General features: G+C 39.5%; 1 protein-coding gene across 1 annotated transcript in view; it reads right to left on the bottom strand.

The window, feature by feature from the left end:
• Window positions 1-22797, bottom strand: part of LOC124721361 (protein crumbs) — a 357509-nt gene that overhangs the window by 209902 nt on the left and 124810 nt on the right. Inside the window, exons 4-8 of the mRNA XM_047246295.1 lie at window positions 22492-22617; window positions 17873-17968; window positions 12440-12550; window positions 11205-11319; window positions 839-977 (exon numbers count right to left, since the gene is read on the bottom strand). Coding sequence (XP_047102251.1) covers window positions 839-977; window positions 11205-11319; window positions 12440-12550; window positions 17873-17968; window positions 22492-22617 — 587 coding nt within the window. The remainder of the gene's footprint in view (window positions 1-838; window positions 978-11204; window positions 11320-12439; window positions 12551-17872; window positions 17969-22491; window positions 22618-22797) is intronic.

Here is a 22797-nt window from a genome sequence, read left to right as displayed (position 1 = left end):
CAAACAACATTGTGAAACTCTGTATGCCCATACAGCATGATGGCTCCCCACACTAGGACTCCTGCACCACCAAACTAGTCTCTTTTCAGGATGTTCCTTTGATTGTACTACCCTTCCAGATGTGTGTGTAGTGGGAATCATTTGGCAAACTGAAATGTGAAGCCACCTCTGAAGAATACAATTCTCCAGTCATGCATGGTCTTATTCCAGTGCTACTGACTTAAAAATAAACGAATCAATCTTTGTACTGTCATGAATACAATGCACACATTTTGACTAAAATAAGGCATCAACTCATTGGTTGATAAAGCACATCCTGAGGAGGCATCAAGGAATTTGGTAATGGAGGGCAGTGGGAGCAACAGATGGGGCAGGGGATAATAAAAATTATAAACTGAGACCAAGGTTGCACTACAGTAAGCAGCTTCAAGTGTGTGAGGTTGTTATAGTTTTGCAAAAATGAAGAGACTTGCACAGGACAGACTGGTGTGGACAACAGCATCAAACCAGTCTACAGACTGAAGACGACAACGACAACAACAACGGCTACGACTACGACTACGACTACGACTGCTACTGCTACAACACCAACTGCTGCTGCTGCTGCCTCAGCCATAAAATTAAGTCACACTTGCAACTACAGAAAACATTTACAATCTGATGAGGTACTGCATCTTGCACGCACAAATTAGCCATTTGTCAAAAGTCAGTTTTCTCATAGAATTCTCAGAAACACCTATGAGTTGCTGATCACTGCATTCTCACTTATACTTCCTGCTTGCCATCTGTAACAGTCACACAGTTTAATAATTATATTCTAAATCAGTCAAAAACTTACAAGTTCACAATTTTGTCCTTCAAATCCAGGGGAACACTGGCACGTGTAACTGCCATAGTTGTCAAAGCAGCCGAGAGAATTGAGGCAAGGTTTGTCCTCACATTCATTGATATTTTCCTCGCAATGTAGGCCAGTGAACCTAAAAAAAAGAAAACATTTGTTTCTTTACAATAATCAGTTAGAGAGAGAGAGAGAGAGAGAGAGAGAGAGAGAGAGAGAGAGAGAGAGAGAGAGGTAGCAGTGTGTAGGTGGATGGGTGGGAGCAAGGGAGGGGGGGGGGGGCAAAAGGGAGAGAATATATTGGGTTGGTGCACAAGTTCATAGCATTTTTCCATAAGTTCAATAAACACAACAGATACACAAAACAGACACTTGACTCGTCAATAATATAGTGTCCATCACTATTTACAACAGTCTCTCAATGCTGGGCAAATTTTCAATTCTGCAACTGTAGAACTCACAGGATTTGGAGGCAAAGAACTCATCGAGCCATGTTTGCAGAGCATTTTTATCTGGAAAGGAACTTCCTTGAAGCTTGTTCAATAGGGAGCAGTAGAGGTGAAAATCTGAGGGTGCAAGACCAGGTGAATAAATGTGGATGTAGAATGACTTCCCAATTCCACTCCTGTATAGCATTTTTGTCAGTCTAGCAGAATACAGGCAAGTGTTATTGTGGAGTAGCATCACTTCACACTATCTTCTTGGGTTGTGTCTGCAAGACGTCTCAGTTCTTGATAATAAATATCAGCAGTGATGGTTACACCTCAGGGAAGCAATTCATAGCACACCACACCATCACTGATCCACTAGATGCATAACATTGTTGTCAGAGCAAGAACAAACATTATTTAGGGAACATAGTACTTTATATACAGGTTGTGTGTAGCACTGAACATATTGAGTGGACACTGTTTTTTGGGCAGCTCACCAGGTCACCTCAAGAAGCCTGACTGTAAACTACACAGAAAAGATGCGTGCTCTTTGAAGTTGCACACTTCAAGAGTGAAGGTACACCCTCCCTTCTAGGGGGCAGGAAAATAACATACATACATAAAAAAGGTAGGCAAATAAAAATGCATGGCACAGAAAAAAAGGCACTCTTACCGAGAGAGAGAGAGAGAGAGAGAGAGAGAGAACACTGATCTTACAACACTCTGACATTAAGGGTCACAGAAAATGACAATGACAATGCTGACATCCACTTCATCGCCCAACGACGACGGCTGCTGCAGTAAGTGGCGGGCAGGCACTGGCCAGTAGGGGCAGAAATGATGAGGGGGCATATTGGCGTGCTGACTTCCCACTTGTGAGAGGCCGTAGGGCAGTACCAGGGACAGCACCTCCATAGCGAAGTCCTCGGGTTAGTGGTCAGCAACAGAGACATCAGCAGGTGTGTCACAGACAACAGCCACACAGGACCTAGCAAAAGAGGCATCGGCAGCAGCAGGGCTTGGAGAGGTGGTGGGCCCTACAGAACACGTCCAACACGTACGGGCACAGCTGGTGGAAGTGACGGGATGTGCTGCACAAAAGAAAGGACCTGACTAAGTACAGGATCTACGGCGACAGCTCATGCTACAGTGATGCTTCTGGTGGGAAAAGAATCAACCACTTTCTTGTTCTCAGTATGTAAATAGAAACAAAGCAACTTGTCCTGATCAAATGCCAGGTCTGGCCTGATTGGAAGGTGAGATAAGGCATTGGCGCTGGCATGTTGCACCATTGGCCAGTAATGGACCCGATAATGATAACGGGAGAGGAAGAGAGCCCACCACTGCAAGTGAAAGACTGTTTTGTCCAGTATGGCAGACGAAGGGTTAAAAAGAGCAACCAACAGCTTGTGACTCGTGATTAAATGGAACCTAGAACCATGCGAGAAGATGTGAAATTTCTTGAGGGAAAACACAATCGCTAAAGCCTCCTTTTCAATCTGAGAATACTGCTGCTGAGTGGGAGTAAAGTCTTAGAAGCATAAGCAATGGGCTGTTCAAGACTCACATGAACCAGGACATGCACTATGTAATCAAAGGTATCTGGACACTTGACTGAAAATGACTTACAAGTTTGTGGCACCCTATATCAGTAATGCTGGAATTCAATATGGTGTTGGCCCACCCTTAGCTTTGATGACAGCTTCCACCATCACAGGCATATGTTCAATCAGGTTCTGGAAGGTTTCTTGGGGAATGGAGGCCCATTCTTCATGGAGTGGTGCACTGAGGATAGGTATCGGTGTCAGTTGGTGGGGCCCGGCATGAAGTCAGCATTCCAAAACATCCCAAAGGTGTTCTGTAGGATTCAAGTCAGGATTCTGCGCAGGCCAGTCCATTACAGGGATATTATTGTCGTGTAACCACGCAGCCACAAACTGTGCATTATGAACAGGTGGTCGATTGTGTTGAAAGATGCAATCGTCATCCCCAAATTGCTCTTCAACAGTGGGAAGCAAGAAGGTGCTTAAAGCATCAATGTAGGCCTGTGCTGTGATAGTGCCATGAAAAACAATAAAGGGTGCAAGCCCCCTCCATGAAAAACACGACCACACCACAACACCACCGCCGCCGAATTTTACTGTTGGCACTACACACACTGGCAGATGATGTTCACTGGGCATTCACCATACCCACACCCTGCCATCAGATCACCACATTGTGTACCATGATTTGTCACTCCGCACAACTTTTTTCCACTGTTCAATCATACAACGTTTACGCTCCTTAAACCAAGCGAAGTGTCGTTTGGCATTTAACGGTGTGATGTGTGGTTTACGAGCAGCCGCTCGACCATGAAATTCAAGTTTTCTCACCTCCCACCTAACTGTCATAGTACTTGCAGTGGATCCTGATGCAGTTTGGAATTCCTCTGTGATGATCTGGATAGATGTCTGCCTATTACACATTACTACCCTCTTTAACTGTTGGCGGTCTCTGTCAGTCAACAGATGAGGTCGCTCTGTACGCTTTTGTGCTGTACATGTCCCTTCATTTTTCCACTTCACTATCACATTGGAAACAGCAGACCTAGGGATGTTTAGGAATGTCGAAATCTCATGTACAGATGTATGACACAACTGACACCCAATCACCTGACCACATTTGAAGTCCATGAGTTCCGTGGAGCACCCCTTCTCCTCTCTCACAATGTCTAATGACTACTGAGGTCGCTGATATGGTGTATCCGGCAGTAGATGGCAGCACAGTGCACCTAATATGAAAAACCTGTGTTTTGGGTGGGGTGACTGGTTACTTTTGATCACATAGAGTATTTGTTCACCAACACTGCAATAAAGCCATGCTGAGAGGCATCTGAAGCCAACACGAGATGCTGAGCTGGCTGAATAATGACAAGACATGGGGCAGATTAAAGCTTAGATTTAAACAAAGCAAGTGCTAGATCACAAGCTGTGGATCATAAAAAAGGCTCATTTTTACACAAAAGTGCATGCAGCAATGGCTGAGTAACAGTGGATGCATGCCATAAATACTTATGGCAGTACGCAACTTTATCTAGAAACACCTGCACTTCCTTAGCAGAGGTCGACTGTGGCAAAGACGTAATTGCATCAATATGGTGACACAGTGGCTTGACCCCTGTGTGATAAACCTCAAAATCTAGATACTCAATTGATGGGTGAAGGAACTTAGATTTGGCAATGCACTTGAGACCCATAGACTGCAAAACAGGAAACAACAATCAGAGGTTGCTAAGGTGGTCCTCAGTGGAAGAACCCAAAACAACGACATCGTCGAGGTAATTGATGCAGCCGGGTACAAAGGCTGTCAGTTGTTCTAAAAGGTGCTGAAAAATTGTGGGCACCAGAAGGCAAGAGTAGTTAATGATATAGGCTGAAAGATGTACTGACAATGAGAAGGCGCCCAGTAGTCTCACCCAATGGGAGCTGGAGGTATGGCTTCCAACAAATCAATCTTGGAAAATTAGTGACCAAAGGTTATGTACCTGTCACTCATACTATGCATTAATCATGACACTCGTGTCACCCCAGATACGAAGCTTAGCCATCAGCTTCTTAACAATGAACAGTGGTGTAGCCCATTCACTGGAAGAAATAAAAATGACACTGAGTGATGCCAAATGGTCTAATTCAACCTTGATAGAGTCACACAATGCGATAGGTACCTATCACCCCCCAAAAAAAATGAAGGTTGGCAGACTCTTTCATGGTAATGTAGGCCTGAAAACACACAATCTAGTCCAGGGGAAAACAGAGACGAAAACTCAGAGCAGAGGGACTCCAGCTGCTGATACGGAACTCGATCTGACACTAAATTTACCTCATCTGCAATGGAGGAACCAAAAGCATTAAACGCATCTAACCACAACAGGTCTGCAGTATCGGAATCATGCACAACAAGGAAAGTGAGATGGTGAAAAATACCTTTGTAAAAGACAGGGGAGGGGGGATGACCTAGGCTCAGAATCTGCTGCTTATTGTAGCTAACCAACTTCTGCAAAACCTGTGTGTGGGGAGGGGAGGCGAGCCAAGTCCACATACGTTTGTGCATTTATTAAAGTCACTGCAGCTCCTGTGTCCACTTGGATTTTTAACGGTTTATTAAACACACACAAGTCAATAAAAAATTTGTTCAGGGAAAGAGCCATTGTAGAGATACAGTTTATGCCCATCAGTACTGCTGTGTCCACCATGTTCATAGAGGAGTTACAAACTGATGCAATGTGGCCTTTCTTTCGACAATTGTTTCAAAGTGCCCAATGAAATGAAATGTCGTGTGACGAGGGCCTCCCGTCGGGTAGACCGTTCGCCTGGTGCAAGTCTTTCGATTTGACGCCACTTCGGCGACTTGCACGTCGATGGGGATGAAATGATGATGAGTGATTAGGACACACAGCACACTTGTGATAGACAAAGCAGTACAAGTAAGATGGAAGGAGAGCACGTGCCCACTGTTGTGACACAGCCTGTTGCTGCTGTGGCCATAACCGATGCTGCCCCAGGCAAAACTGAGTTGAAGGTTGTACTGGTGCAGCAGCTCCCCTATCATTCTGAACACTTGCTGTGTGCCTAACATGGGTTGTCTGAGCAACTTTCGATACCTCCCCCATGTAGCTATCTGATCGCCTGTGGTCTGAGACACTTCAAAGGACCATGCTATATTGAACTCAAACATGAGCGTCAGATCCTCACACTGAAGTGCTTTTTTGTGGACTTCCCTATTCGGGGCCAGGCCAATAATAGCCTCACATGATCAGCATAGGATTTGTGATGGGTACTAGTGACAAATTCATAAGACTGGTTAAGGTGTTTCTGACAACAGTAAAATTCTATGTGCGTCAAAATGACTTGCACTCTGTCACAGTAATAGGTTAAGAGACGCTTGGACATTTCATCAAATGATAAGTTGGCTGATTATTGCAAAGGGGCAAATTGGCACAACAGCTGATAGATGCGTGGTGAAAGCTGAGAAAGAAAGAAAGCCATACACTGGTTTGCATTACCCAAGGGAAAATCTTGGAAGTGTTGGTGTAACCATGTCTCATAGGAGTCCCAATCTTCAGCCGATGCAAGAAAGGATGATGGTTGCACTGAAAGGAGAGTGACCTGCCATGAACATGCAGACATCGCTTGGCTGGGAGACGTGGTGCATGCTTGCTGTTGTCTGCAAAAGCTTGCTGCTGGGCAATGAGACATCTGAGTATTTCTTCCATCGAGATGTTTGTTGGGTGACTTAGCACTGACATTAACATGCAGAGGAAACATAACCCTCACTCGTCACCAAGTTTGTTATAGCAAGAACAAACACGATTTAGGGAACATAATACTTTATAGAGCAACACGTAAGATACAAGTTGTGCGTAGCACTGATCATGTTGAGTGGACAACAATAATACAGCATAAGGAATAAGCTGAGCACTCATTTGTAATTGCTTACATAATGCTGCTTCTTTGGCGGCTCATCAGAGTGCACCAGGAGGCCGATGCAGGTAGTCTCTATAGCGTGCCTGTGAATTGCATGGGTGCCCACCCTCTGAAATCGCACCCATCATGAGTGAAAGTACATCAGTTATCTTTTATGCATGTGCGCAAGTCTTTGTACACGAAGCTGCTGCTTTGTTTGGACGCAACTATTCCTTTCTTTTCCTTACGTTAACATAAAGACACCCTTTCTTGTCACCACTAACAATACAGAATAGGAACATTCACTGTTGTTCATAAGCCAATTGACAAGCAAGGAGAGATGCACATATGGCCACCTACTGATTTTTGCTATTTTGGTTTAGGGTAGGTGGTACCCACAGACTCAATTTTTGAACCTTCCCCATAGCATGTGAATGTCGCACAATGGTGGAATGGTCATGATTCATCAGAGCTGCCAGTTCTTGAGTGCACTGACGTGCATCATTGTGGATTAATGTGTTTAAACAACCTTCACGAAACCCGGAAAGTTTTCCTGAATGTGGAGAGTCACTAATGTCAAAACGATCCGTCTTAAAATGAGAAAACCATTTTCTTGCTGTGGTCTGTCCAATGGCATTATCCCCACACATGCCGCAAACGTTTCTGGCTGCCTCGACAGCTGTCACTCCTCTACTGAACTCAAACAGAAGAAGGTGTCGAAATTGTTCTGATTTCTCCACTTGGCACTCCTTTTTCCAGGGTCCACAGCTCCATTCATCATCACCAAATGAAAATACAATTTAAAAACAAACCACCAATAAATAAACCTATAGCAATTAAAATGCCAATATACAAAACAAAAACACTACAAACTTATGCACCAACCTAATAGTTCAAAGTACAAAATTAATCTTTGTAAGACTTATAATTACCTTTTGTTTGACACACAATTATGACATTACAAGTCTTTTGAAAAACTAATGTAAATGTCTGTTTTTCCAAATCCTTTCTTTCAGCTCTTCTCAATAAATATCCTTCAAGTTGCATTGATCCATGAATTCCCTAAAAGACTCAATGGGGGGACAAAAATATTCCTCTGTCGTTACATTATTCTGGACTGCTTCATGCAGGAGCACAGTTGTTCCAAAGGACTCAAGAAAATGTTTACATGTAGTTTATTTCTCTTTTGAGTTAAGGGAAAAAAAAAAAAAAAAAAATGGGGCCCCAACTTCGGCTATACGGGAGATGCTACTGACCCCCCCCCCCCCCTCCCCCCCTCCCAAACTCAACATAGTAATTACTCCCCTCCAGTTTTGTTAAACACACAACATCACAGATCCAGGAATACAACTGCCACATTATCTCTGGATTGTTTTGGTAGAGCCACATTTCATTACCAATTATTTTTAACAGCAATCTATGGAACTAAATCTATCAAGTATCTTGGAAGAATGTACAATTAGACTTTAGGATATTCTTCCAGTGCAGTTCAGTTTCTTCAGGACCTACTATTTCTTTGATCAATGTGAATAATACTTCTGAAAGCACTCTGTCCATACTGACAGTTGATCTGGACATCACTACTGCAGCACCATCTGCATCTGGTGCTAATGAGATGCATGTGAAAAAGGTGGAGACTCTTCTATTTTTATATATTTATGTGACTACTGCACTCACATCACACTAAAGAGAAAGGCATAAGTTGTGTACTTCAGTTATTGTTCTGGACAAGGAATGGCTGACTGAAGGTTATAATAGCACTTTCATAACAACCACGAAATGTGAAGAACCGCTACATGCACACACCAATCTTGCAAATGTTGTCATGTACAATTACATATAGATGTAAAAGCTAACTGAATGTAGCAGAGAGACTTCATTCTTGGGACATGGATATTAATTAGGCCAGGCCTGGCCAAACAGTGCTCAGAGGGAGCAAACGCTCTAATTGCACTCCTGCCTAGTGCTCTGAGTGCAACACCGAGTGGGGCTGAGGGATGAGGAGGAAAAAGAAAAGGAAGACTGCAGCTGTACACTGCAAAAGCAAGGCAGTCACCTTGCCACATGCCAAGCAGTTTGCTACAGCAGCCAGTAGTGTTAAATTAGATATACATTTTGCATTGGGAATTTTATGCCATCTATGAGCTTGACAAAGTAAAGAAAAATGGAGACACCATTCAATATGAAATGGGAATTGTTTTACATCTTCATATTGTTTGAAGGCTATGCGAAGCACTTAATATGCCATCACGGTGTTATGAAATGGAAAGAAACACACCCTGGAACATCAGTACACCGCCAGCCACAAAAATTATATGATGCACATGTCTTCTGGTGAACAGGAGAGAATGATAGGTGAACTGAAGGCTACCCTTCGGAAAAAACAGAGTTACATGTTATGAAAGTATAAAGAAAGAAGTATATAAATATATAACTAAGTACATGCAGTAACAGAAGAAACCTGTTTACAAATGTGAAAGATAATCATCATTTTGAGTACAATTTGCAGTTATAACCATTTAAAAATGTACAATTTGTTTCTAAAGAAGGAAGATGACATCAGGGGGCTATCACTACATGTGAGTTACAAAATAACTTTCAAAACTGCAAGGCATAGAAGAACATTTTGTGATGGATAGCACATTAAGAAAAATATAGTATAAACAGTAAAGGTTTCATGGCAGGCAGAAAAAATGTATAGCAGAGACAGTTAAAGTTTTGTGGCAAGCAGAAGTGTCAAAGTTTGAGCAAGTAGCCCTTTCTTGACATAAAGTAGTACGGCACATTGCTGTGATGGCTGCCACTGTACAGTGTCTGCTGCCTCAAACAGCATCCAAGTTCATAGCATTTTCCTTCGTACTTGACAACTTACTGATGTGTCAGATTCAGCCCAGATGGTGATTTTCATGCTGCAAGTCAACACCTAGTTGATGATGGAGGAGCTTCTAAGTTTAATGTCACTTAAGGATACCACCACTGTCAAGAGCATTTTTGATGCTGTGGAGATGTTAATTGATTCCTCTGGAGTGGAATGGAAGTGGCTGATCAGTATCACATAAGACAGTGCACCATCAGTGTCAGGAATCAAAGTAGTCTTACTAGCTCGATTAAGGGAGAAACTGAAATTTGCTGGGACCTCGTTGACAGCTGCCATTCATTGCCCGAAACACAGAAGCACTATATGCTAAATCAGTAAAAGTAAGTGGTATATTGAATGTTATTGTCCATACAGTGACCTATATTTGGTCACACTGAATTCTTGCCTGATGTCGAAGCCAAATATGCCAATATTCCATACCTCTGAAGTTAGGTGGTTAAGTCATGGATGAGTTCTCACAATGTTCCTTAATTTGCGAGAAGAGATAGCAATATTCCTAGCGATAAGTGGAAAAGAACACAGGAATCTCTGTGGTCACTGTCGATTTGCTGACTTCACTTTTACAGTCAACAACACAGATTAAATTAATTCATTAAGTCTCACAATGCAAGGGAAAAATCATTTGATAACTGATATGGCAGACGCAATTGATGCTGTCAAACAAAAATTAAACCTATGGAGAAAAATTAGCATGAAGTTCATGATAAGGAGCATTGTATGGAACTCAAAGTTGTCAGTTGTGCACCAGACCAAAACTGAAAAACTTTGCAGCACTCTTCTCTGTTACAGAATGTTTTACGTATGACACAAGTGCTGTGCTGAGCATTGCATCAGGAGCAGTAATAGTGAGGTAGGCTACCACTGCCACACATATTGCAGACTCATACCTCAGACTCTGGCATTAGACTTGCCACACTATATGAGTTAGGAGCAGTCTTGGAATGAAGTCCAACAAAACTGTTGCATCATTTGCATTTCAGACTGGTGAGCCAATAGATTTGGTTCACACAGCTGTGCAGAAATATGAACTGAGACATTAAAAAGTAATGGTAGTGCACTGCCTAACCGACTCAAATACAGTTACTCAACTTCAACACTATTATGAGGCAGCTACTCTATACTGTGCTGCTTCTGTAACAAACTATGACCAGATAAGGTTTTGTTCTTTGAGCAGCTTAGTATGCTATGTCTTGAGATTGCACACTATTTATTTGAGGGAGGGAGGGTGGGTGGAATGGTGGGGAGGAAGAGATAGAGAGGGAAGGGGATAACTTAATCTTCATTTTGTTTCATAAAATTATGTTGGTTCTCTATGATGTTTCTGCTTCAAACTGGAAGGTGATTTTCTTTATGGTCTTCACTTCATTTCCAGGCTACTGTGGTGCTGTATGTATCTGTACAGGTGACTAAGCTGATGGTGATGTCTATGTGATAGAACACCCTCCTTTTACTACTGCAAATCACATCACTTAAAAATGTTTCTGTTGTCTGACTGAGTGGTTTACTCAGTGCTGGTTTCCCTTTTATTGTATTTTGAACCTACATTCTTATTTTCTACAAAATGGATGTTTTGCTTACAATATTTAAAAGTACATGTATTATTTCTCACTCACCCATGGCTGCAGTTGCAATAATAACTATTTACTTGGTCCACACATGTTGCTCCATTCCTACAAGGACTAGACACACAATCATCAATATCGATCTCACATCTGTGACCCTCGAATCCTACAAACACAAACAAAACTCAGAAATAAAATCAGTCATAGTGTCTGATTTTATGTAACTGAACTCTCAATGTTGACTAACAAATGAAACAGAATTATGTTAAAATTACATTTTTTTTTAGTACATGAAAAGTTACAGACCATATCACTACAGTCTAAGGAGGTGTAAATCCCTAACAAAAAACAATAAACATAATTTTTTTGAAAGTAGGAAACACATTGTTTATGATTTCTATTACATTTTCCTGTTGAAAACCACTTTACTGTGAATCACCTCAACATTAAAAACATAATGAAACTTTCTCCAATTGTCAGTGATTGTAGAAAGACACAAGATGCAACTTTAGAGTTGTAGGGATTACCTGAGAACATCTATAAACAAACATAAGACAGCTGCAATGATCATGTGGTCTTAAATATAGGGCTTAAGCAACACAAAAAAGTTAGCAAAGAAACACACACTGCTGAGACTGAAATGTGCATCTCGCAGGGGCAAAACAAGCGCACACAGTTTGAAAGTCAGTCAGAGCAAACAAGGCTATGAAATTAAAGTAAAAGATGAATTGAAATTGCAGAAGTTAATTGAGACTTACTGAAAATTAGTGACTTCAGAATGCTTATAATGTTAATTATGAGGAGAAAAAGAACCATAGACAGAGGTTCATGAATGAAAGCAAAGAAATAAATGAAAATAAAAAAGAAACAAAGAAAGATAACAAGGACCAATTGATAAGTCAATATGCAAACTTTGCATACTGACTTTGCATACTGACTTATCAGTTAAGTCTTGTCTTCTTCTTCTTCTTCTTCTTCTTCTTCTCTCTCTCTCTCTCTCTCTCTCACTCACTCACTCACACACACACACACACACACACACACACACACACACACACACACACACACCACTTTTGTTAGAACTCACTCACAACACATATGAAAAAAGATCTGAAATAATTCCATTACTTCTGCCTACAAAAGTATTACCAGCAATATCAGTACTAATGGTATTAAGAGAACCAGGGTCCATCTGTTTTGTGAAATCAGAAATATATGTTACTTATATATTATTAGCTCTTCATGAACTTAAATCTGTGTCACTCTGAGGTGTTTACACTACATACCTGGTAGACACGAGCATTTGTAAGTTTTGTCTTGCACATGACAAGTTCCATTATTTTCACACGGATTAGCATTACACGGATGTGTACTCATGTCAGACTCACAATGTTGGCCTGTATATCACAAAAAAATAACATTGCTTCAAAAATAGCCACTAAGTACATCTGACAACAGCATGTGAATAAGAGTGTAATTAATTATGATTACCAAATTTCTTTCAATTAGGTGAACAAAAATCACATTTGGATGCCACTGCGTGTGTGTGTGTGTGTGTGTGTGTGTGTGTGTGTGTGTGTGTGTGCGTGCGCGCGCGCGCGTGCGCGCGTGTGTAAGGCAGAGGAGTTGGATGGGGTGGGAGGGAGGGTGAGCAGGTTAGCTCCGTTATTTGTATTTTACATTGCACTTCCCAGTATCGTACAATACAATATCCTTCAAAGTTTTGGCATGTCCCTATTGGTCAATAAGACAACAAGGGTTACTACAATGCCTGCATCAGTAATTGACCATGTGGCCACAAATATTGACAGGGAAAAATGTGATGTTGCCGTAAAAGATCTCAGACTATCAGGTCATCTCTGTCAAATAACAACAGTAAAGTCAGACATCAAATCATTCCCTAAACTACAAGCCTACAAATGGCACCTATCAGAAATCAAAATAACACATTTTTCAAAGGAACTAGCAAAACAAAGCTGGGATGGAGTGAATAAATTCTTCACATTATTTAAATTGAACTTTGAAAAGGCATTTCCAAAAGTATGCATGTATGTACCAACATCTCACAAAAACAGATGGATAACAGCAGGTATTAAGAAGTCCTCCTAAACACTTAAATACCTCAGTTCCATGAAAAAGAGTTGCAATGATCCAGAATTCATAAATTTCTATCATAAATACAAAAAGATCTATAGGAAGGTGCTGATTGCTGTAAAAAAGTCATTTAATGACAAAATAATATATAACACAGAGAATAAAAGCAAAGCAGTCTTGAATGTTATAAAAAAGGAAATGGTGAGAGGAAAAGAAATGCACAATAACATACTGCTGAGGGAGGGGGATAAGGTAATAAATGATCCACAACACTTAGAAAACTATGTAAATGAGCATTTTTCAAGTATTGCAGAGAAGTTACAGCAAAAATTCTTCAAAACAAATCTAACACCTGTAAATAATGTTGCACTAAATACAATGATGTTACTTCTAACCACAGGGAATGAAGTCAATAAAACTGTTCAAAAACTAAAAAATAAAAAGTCAGTAGGTTTAGATGAAGTACCAATGTGTGTACTGAAACAATGCATAGAGATTATACAAGGCCCCTTAACAAATATAATAAATGAATCCTTCACATCAGGGACATTTCCAGAGCAGTTAAAACAGGCAAGAGTTATACCTCTGTTTGAGAAAGGTAATGCAGATAACACAGAAAATTACCAGTCCATTTCCCTGCTTACACCATTCTCAAAAATAATATAAGCAATTATGAAAGACAGAGTAATGAATTACCTGAATAAACATCATCTTTTAAGCGAATCACAGTTTGGTTTCCGAAGTGGCTAAAATACAGTGTCAGCCATAGTAGAATTCTCACAAAGGTTGTCCTTGATGCTCTTGACAAAGATGAGTGTGTCACAGACATATTTTTGGATCTTTCTAAGGCCTTTGATACATTGACCACAAGATTCTATTAAATAAATTACAGGCATTAGGAATAAGAGGGTTAGCTAATGACTGGTTTCGATCATACCAAGCAGATGGGGTACAAAGAGAAGAGGTAACACATACTTCAAATAGATCTAAACATTTAGTGAAACACTTATCAAAACCAAAATATATTAATATAGGGGTTCCACAAGATAGCATATTAGGACCAATACTATACCTGATACACATCAACGACTTTCCCAGTGAGGTTACTCATGGTGAAAAAATTCTCTTCGCTGATGACTCCTTGCTTAGAAAGCAAATGAAGCTCTCAAGGAAGTTTATGACTGGTCAATAAGTAATAAAGTGACATTGAACATAAAGAAAACTAATGCCATGAATTTCAGTTTGAAGAGGGAAAATGACAATGTTAAATTAAATGTAGATGGCACCTCTATAGACTGTGTAACAAATGCAAAATTTCTCGGAATGAATATTGGTTCTCAGTTGAAGTAGTGTGAACACACAAAGGTACTTGCAAACAGAATGTCATCATTGTGTTATGCCCTTAGAATCCCATCATCAGTGTGTAACATGCAGTGTCTTTTAGTTACATACTATTCATACGTACACTCAATTCTTAGCTACGGTATTCTTTTTTGGGGAACATCTGCACAAAATATGAACACAATTTTCAAACTCAAGAAAAGAGGCATAAGAATCATAACCCAAAATGGTAGTCGAGCTCATTGTAAAGATCTGTTCAAAACACTGGGGATTTTAACTGCTCCATGCGAATACATTTACCAGTCAGTTGTACACATAACATTGGTAATTACTGCACGAAAAGTTCTGTTCATGACTGTGGAACAAGAGCCAGACTCAACCTACATTTGCCAAGAAAAAATAAACATAAAACTCAAAACAGCATTTTCTACCAAGGAATAAAACTGTACAATAAATTACCAAAAGAGGTAAAAGAAATTGCAAAAATACACTTATTTAAAAAGGCAGCTAAAAAGTACCTGTTATGCAATACATTTCATACATTGAAGGATTGCTTACATAAAACAGAGTAGGGGTTTGGTAAAAAAAAGTTATACAAATAAATAAATAATAATAATGATTATAAAATATCCAACATTCCACATAACACCTTCACACTATGTTTTTTCCTTTTCTAGAAAAACTTACTCCCAAGCTACGCAATGGACAATACTAACACCTCTTCCTCTTTCTGAGCTCAACATCTCACTCATTATAGAGGGATGGTGACTCAATTTTTTCAGGATAGCAAATGGGAAGTTGTGGTAACGAAAATGGTCAAAAAAAATTGTTCAAATGGCTCTGAGCACTATGGGACTTAACATCTATGGTCATCAGTCCCCTAGAACTTAGAACTACTTAAACCTAACTAACCTAAGGACAGCACACAACACCCAGTCATCACGAGGCAGAGAAAATCCCTGACCCCGCCGGGAATCGAACCCGGGTGCAGGAAGCGAGAATGCTACCGCACGACCACGAGCTGCGGACAAAAATGGTCAGAGATCACGTGTGTGTGTGTGTGTGTGTGTGTGTGTGTGTGTGTGTGTGTGTGTGTGTGTGTAGTGAATGAAATGTTATGAAACAATGTGTGTATAGCGTGTGCAGTGAGTGATGGTGAGATATGAGTGAGTGTGGCATTACATTATTTAATGTTATTTGTAAAAATGTATTGTATATCAGGAGTAAATCTAATGACTGTGTCTTACTAGAAGCCTGTAAATGTACATGTATACGAATTAGCTTATTTTAAATTGGTCTAAACTTGTACATACTTTGACATGTCCTATATCCTTATAAAAAGAGATCTACAGATGAACAAAGCTGCTACTAGTACTGCCAGCAGGATGGAAAGAAAGATGGAAGGAACTAATGGATCCAAAAGTTATGATAGTTTATGATACTTCTGTGTTTGTTTCCCGGCAGTACTAAAAATTTTGTCTCCTGGAGAAAGTACTGGCCAACATAATTTTACTCCTATTACATACCAACTCAACTTCAGGTTGCTAGTTATTTTTGTATAACAAATCTGTTTGTTGTTATCTAAAGATGACCAACTAATCTGAGAACCAGTTCATAAGTTAATGAAAAATATTTTTCAATGAAGTTTATGATAAAACAGCAACACACATCATATCATAATTCACCAATTAACAGTATACTGGAAGAAATTACATATAGGTTTTGATTTATCAAGCAATAAAGATAGAAAAAATTATTACTACCATATGGCAGCAGGTAAATACATGAACAAAAACTAAGAGAAACATATTTTTAAAACTGGGTGTTTCTTGGGTGTTTCCTTCATTCATACAAAAGGAAGAAAGTACTAGAAGAAGCAGAACTTATAGAATTCAATATAAAAACAACAGAGGCATTGTATGAAGAGCGTCATAACTCACGACAGCAAGGAGAAATGCATTTATTTTAATCATCATTACCTGTTTTTCCAGGTCCTATATGTAGCACATATACAAGTTACCACTGTTGTGAAAAGAAATGAAATGTGTGAAAGCCCCTTCAACATATGGCAGCATGAAGTTCCTACCCAAGGAGTTGGCACTACATTTTCAATGGTGTGATGTAATGTAGCACAAACAACAATTAGTAATGATGATGAAAATAATAATAATTTCATGTGGCTCAATGGACTAGTACAAATCTTTCAATTGGACACCACTTCACTTCAGTGACTTTTGTATTCCTAACCTGTCCCAGTTACCCAACCTAGGGGGACCTACAGTTTAATGTAGAATGCAAACCACATGTCATTTCTGCTGACTCCTCACGTCATTGAGAGGTGAAGGCTGGGATTTGCTGCCACAACCTTCCGGCTTCCAGGCATGCACTTCTCTGCTGAACCATAAGGCCCAACACAGCAATTAGTGCAATTCTGCTTAGGTGTAGGAGAACCATAGTATTGTTTTACAGCAATTAGTGTATTTCTACTTAGATGCTGAAGAACTGCAGTACTGCTGCATGGAATTTCCCCCTAAACTGGTGTTGGTGGTGCAGACAATAATTTCTTCACACTGACTCTCTCACAATGAAGAACAATAGCTAATGACAATAGGATCACATACCTTCCCTCAACCCTGAAAATTTATTTATCTATAAGATAGGCAATATTTTAAGATACTAGAGGAGGAGGAAGAGGAGGAGGAGGAGGAGGAGGTGGGAGGTGTTTGTTTCTTTGTTTATTTGTTTGTTTGTTACTTCAGTAGAGAAACATTATCCCACAGCTAAGTTATTCCAAATCTTGTTTGTGTGTGTCTACTGCTCAACCATTCTTCATATTCAACTTATAGCTTTTCAGTTTTGTTTTATATGTGGTACATAACTACATGTCATAAAAATGAAGATTTTCATTCAAACAGTGGAAACTCCAGATAGGAATATCAACAATGTAGGAAAAGACAGATTGCTACTTACCATAAAGAAGACACATTAAGTTGCAGACAGGCACAACTGACTGAGATGCTGGAGTTGGCAGTCATGTGTGAATGATGTGTGTTAACTTTTGTGTGTGTGTGTGTGTGTGTGTGTGTGTGTGTGTGTGTGTGTGTGTGTGTGTGTTTACTGATGAAGGCTGTGACCAAAAAGCTTTATGTAAATGTATTTTAATTGTGCCTTTCAGCAATTTAACGTGTCTTCTTTATGGTAAGTAGCAATCCATCTTTTCCTACATTGTTGAACATTTCCACTGATAGCCATAGAAAATTAACAAAACTTCTGAATGCACATACCTGTACGCATAGGATCACAAATACAGCTGTAGTTTCCAAAATCATCTATCTGACACCTTCCACCATACTGACATGGGTTGCGATCACAAGGATGACCTGTAGAAAGTGTTTGTTTCAATATAGCAAAGGGCAGATAAACATTAAACAAAGATAACCATTGTGTGTTGAAAACCGCAAATATTTTTCAAGAACCAATTCTCAAATATGTTAATTCACAAGGTAGCGTTTGAAAACTTGTAATGTGACTACACTGCCAACTTATGCACAGCTAACATAGTTTTACAATTGTTTTATCAAGTGTCTTCTTATATTTTTAGTTTTGTCTATCATTTTTACTGATTCTACACAATTACTGTAAGTTTATTGTTTTATTGTTTTTCTATATGGAAGTATCAGTAGAAAAGTTACATCATAGAAATTGCAATTGTCAAAAAACAGTGTGTAATCTCACCCTAGTTACACAGATAATTTGTAAAATCTTTGAATGTATCCAGACACCCGTTAAGTGTAGGCTCACTGCACATTAGCATGCAAGTGCAAAAACTTCAGTATCTAGCAGTCAGTAGTAATGTGTGTTGTGTATAAGGCAAGAAGAAATGTTAAAGCGGACAAAATTTGGCTGCTTTCTGCTCAAGACTATGATTATTATTCTCAGATGGATGTTCTGTAATAAGTAGAGCTGTTGGAATAATAATTACATGTAAAAAGGTGTGGAAGAAAGAGCACTGTGCAAATGGTTCATGAGCTGTGGAAAATGCACCTACTAATTGGGCATGAATCTCATATCATCTATCACAACAAGCAAGCACTGATATTTGTTTAAATTTATTTTTGTAATAGGATGAAGATCGTGTTTTTTTCTAAAACTGAACAATTTATACTGTAACAAGTTCAATGTGTGTCTGAACAACTCTGTTATCCAAGTTCTAGTGGGTATCTTTTTGTGTGTAAACATATTCCACTGAAAATTTGTTTTGTTAACGATGCAGAGAAATTACCAGCGCTGCTTCACAGCTGTTAAATTTAGTGAGCACTGCAAAAATTTCCAACTTTCATTGAACTGTTTGGACTGATTAGTTTTAAATTTCCCTTAAGGGTAGTGAAAGGAAAAAAAAAAGACTTTTGTAAATGTTATGCAGAAACTTAATTACATTTGCAATTTGATCTAGATATAACCTTTACAAGCACAATACTTTCACAATAAGATGACCAAGATGACAAAACAACTGAACTGTTAATTTTTATGCTTTTATAATTCAGATTATTTTCAGGTAAAATTTACACAAATGTCAGTTTTACATTTTGTAAGAGCAAGAACAAGGTGGTTTTAATATTCAAGGACAATTATAGCCAAAATCTCATACAACACACATGCGCTGTACCTTAGATAGCTTTTGTTGGCTAATTTGAGGCTGTTCCCCTGCTTGATAGAATGCAAGTGTACTATATCAACTTGTTCCTCTTGACTTCATCTACAGCACTGTGGTACGTTGTAAACAATCATAGCTTATACCCTGTATGATGGTAGCAAATGGACAGTTTCTGCTTTCTGAAATTTCACTTAAAATTCATTCAGACTGAAACAGCTTTAACTTTTCAATTCAGAGTTTCCATAGCATTTTGTAAAACATAGGACTTTCAGGTGGATTGTCTAATGGTAAGTACTAGCTTCTGTCATAGCATGTGTGTACTGTACTGCCACAATACTGTGATGATGTTAAAGAATGCTTCACAGATATATAAAAATGTAATGGTCATTTTTGAGTGTGCCATTATGTCTGCAAATATTGATTGTCTTGCTACAGATTTACAAGTGGTGAATACATCACAGCTTACACATACTGTAACTGTTTCAATGGGTAACTTGTTAAATATTGTGATAAAGTGGGAAAAAACTGCAAATATTTCATACACTGATGGCAAAAAAATTGCAACAACAAGAAGGAGTTGTTTGACATAAATGGAAGTTGGTAGGCATGTTTCTACATATGAAAGATGAATTTCATGCCAGTCACCTAAGAGAGGTGTTAGTAGCACCACTATGAGGACGCAATTCAATTTTGGTTTAAATACATGCTGTAATGGTTGTGAGTGTTAGTTACCTTTGAGACTGGACATTGTGAGTTGATGTTAGTTAACAATACCTTCAAGGCGACAAAGATGCCATTATAAACAGCTCACTGAATTTCAGCGAGGTTGTGTAATAGGGCTATGAGAGGCTGGATGTTCCTTCTGAGATATTGTGTAAAGACTGCAGAGAAATGTAGCCGCTGTACATGATTGCTGGCAGCGATGGTCACAAGAATGTATGGTCGCAAAAAGACCAGGCTCCAGATTAACACATGGGACTACCAAGAGGGAAGACCATCGTGTTCAGCGTATGACTCTGGCACATCGTACTGCATCAGCAGGAGCAATTTCAGCAGCAGTTGGCAATACAGTGATGCAATGAACTGTTACAAATCATTTCTGAGCCAGACAAGCGTGCATTCCACTGACCCCAAACCATCGCCATCTACAACTCCAGTGGTGTCAAGCAAGAGGGCAGGGTGGAGGTCTGTTGTGTTTTCTGACAAAAGCAGGTTCTGTCTCTGTGACATTGATGGCCACGTGTTGGTTAGGAGGAAGCCAGTTGAGAACCCACAACCAACCTGTCTCTGTGTTACACACACTGGACCTACACCTGGAGTTATGGTCTGGGATGTGGTTTCATATGACAGCAGGAGCACTCTCGTGGTTACCCTGCACACCCTGGCTGCAAATTTATATGTCAATCTGGTGATTCGACCTGCTGCGCTGCCATTCATGAGCAGTAACCCAGAAGCTGTTTTCCCACACGATAATGCCTTCCCACTTCCTGCTATTTTAACCCAACAAGCTCTAAAGAGTGTCGACATGTTGCCTTTGCCTGCTCGATCACCAGATCTCTCTCTAGTCAAGCACATATGGAAGATCATCGGTCAAGAACTCCAGCATCATCACAACCAGCTATTACCAGTCCCAGTACTGAGCGATCAAGTAAACAGGCATGGAACCCCATCCAACAAACTGACATTCAGCACCTGTAAAACACAATGCTTGCATGTTTGTATGTTAGCGTTCAACATTCAGGCAATTTCACTGGTTATTAATGTACCAGCATTTCACATTTGCAATGGCTTATCTTGCTTGTACATTAACTTGTGATCTTGCAACATTAATCAGTTAAATGTTTCCTAGATGAATGTATTCCCAAAATTTCATTACTCTACATTAATAATTTTCTGGTATTGCAATTTTTTTTTCCATCAGTGTATTTAAAATTTTGTTTGCTGACTATATAAATAAAATGAAACAACTAAATCAAATAAAAAAAGTCACACAGTTCTAACAGCCCAGAAAGTTTGAATAGTAATCTCAACAAATTTAACTTGAAATAGGGATTTCGTTGCATGGAAGTAATTGAAGGTGGCACAGATGTGCATTTTCATGCTTCTAGCACATTAACCCCTTCACTACTGTCAAATTCTGTAGAAGTCAGGAGCGAATGTGCTGCTCAGCTGGTGGAATGCTGCTGCACTCGAGTGCAGCCTGCGCCGCCAAGCTGGTGAACTGCTGTAGCAGTTCCACCTCGTAACATACTTCTCCGCTTCACTACACGCGACTTGTGTGGAAGTTTGTCCTATGAATCATCCAGTGGCTTTGTTCAATGTCTGTAGTTAACAACAGTGTCACTATATGACAGTTGCATTCAGTTTCAAAGCTTTGGTTTTGCTTGAGTTGCTCTGCTCATTTGCCGCCTTGTTTCTAATCTAAAGTGATGTGTTGTTAACTTCATTTGGTTTCTACTAGAAGTGATACGGCAGATAAGCTATATACTGTGGAGGAATCTCTCTCTCTCTCTCTCTCATACTGGGTAGTGACTTTGAAGATGAAAGCGAATCATCATCCGAATCAGACCATGAACATGAAAGCGAATCATCATCCGAATCAGACGATGAACATGAAACATGTAGCGGCTTCTACGTCACGTACACGTGCTGCTCCATACTTGTATGTCACTGCAAGAGTTGGACTCCACAATTGGTCAAGGCTGAAACCATTGTCACTGAGGGTAAAAAGAATGTTCCTCCCACTCCTGCTCATTTGTTTATCGTATCAAACAGAATGTTGTCAAGGAGATGATATGTTACATGGATCAGATGATCCCCAACAGAGGTAAATATGTTATCGTTCAACTGGAAATTGCTTCTACACATACCTTGTTACACCTGACAAAAATGTGTGCCTCTACACACAAACAGTACCACAATGCAGTACAGTTTCATCAAGGAAATGGTAAATGAAAGCTTACACAAAAACTATCATACTTTCTCAAATTAGTTTAAAATGTCTAAATTTCTTGTAGCTGTTTCCATAACTTAATGCTTTGTTTCTATTTAACCACACATACTGTTACACTGATAATTTTTAAATTACTTGAAACTACACATTTTCAGCTGAAAGTGTCTATCAAATTATGTCTTAAAACTATCACAAAACCTCACAAATGCAGGATAAATGGTTAAAATTATCACAGGGACATAGACTATTTGAACTAACGCATTTAACAAATCCATTAGCGCCTTATAGTGGCTCACCAAGGTCCAGTTCACAGTTGTTTCCTGAATATCGGGCATTACAGCGACATTCGTAACTATCATCCAGTGGTATGCATTCACCCCGCATCCTGCAAGGATCACCAGCACAAGAATCTGGCTTGTAACCTGTAAAAAATCAAGATTTGTCATGTTATAGTCAACAAAAGAAATCCATTGCTGTCAATTTTTGCATACTGAACACCAGTTTACAATATCTAGTTTTAATTTTTTTCTGTACTGAATACAATTTTACAATATCTGTGATTTCTTGTGCAAAAATATCTGAACAAAAAGGAGTAGGGTTCA

Source organism: Schistocerca piceifrons, chromosome X (genome assembly GCF_021461385.2).
Source record: "Schistocerca piceifrons isolate TAMUIC-IGC-003096 chromosome X, iqSchPice1.1, whole genome shotgun sequence".
NCBI classification, from domain to species: Eukaryota; Metazoa; Arthropoda; class Insecta; order Orthoptera; family Acrididae; genus Schistocerca; species Schistocerca piceifrons.
This window is presented reverse-complemented; position numbering and strand designations above follow the sequence as displayed.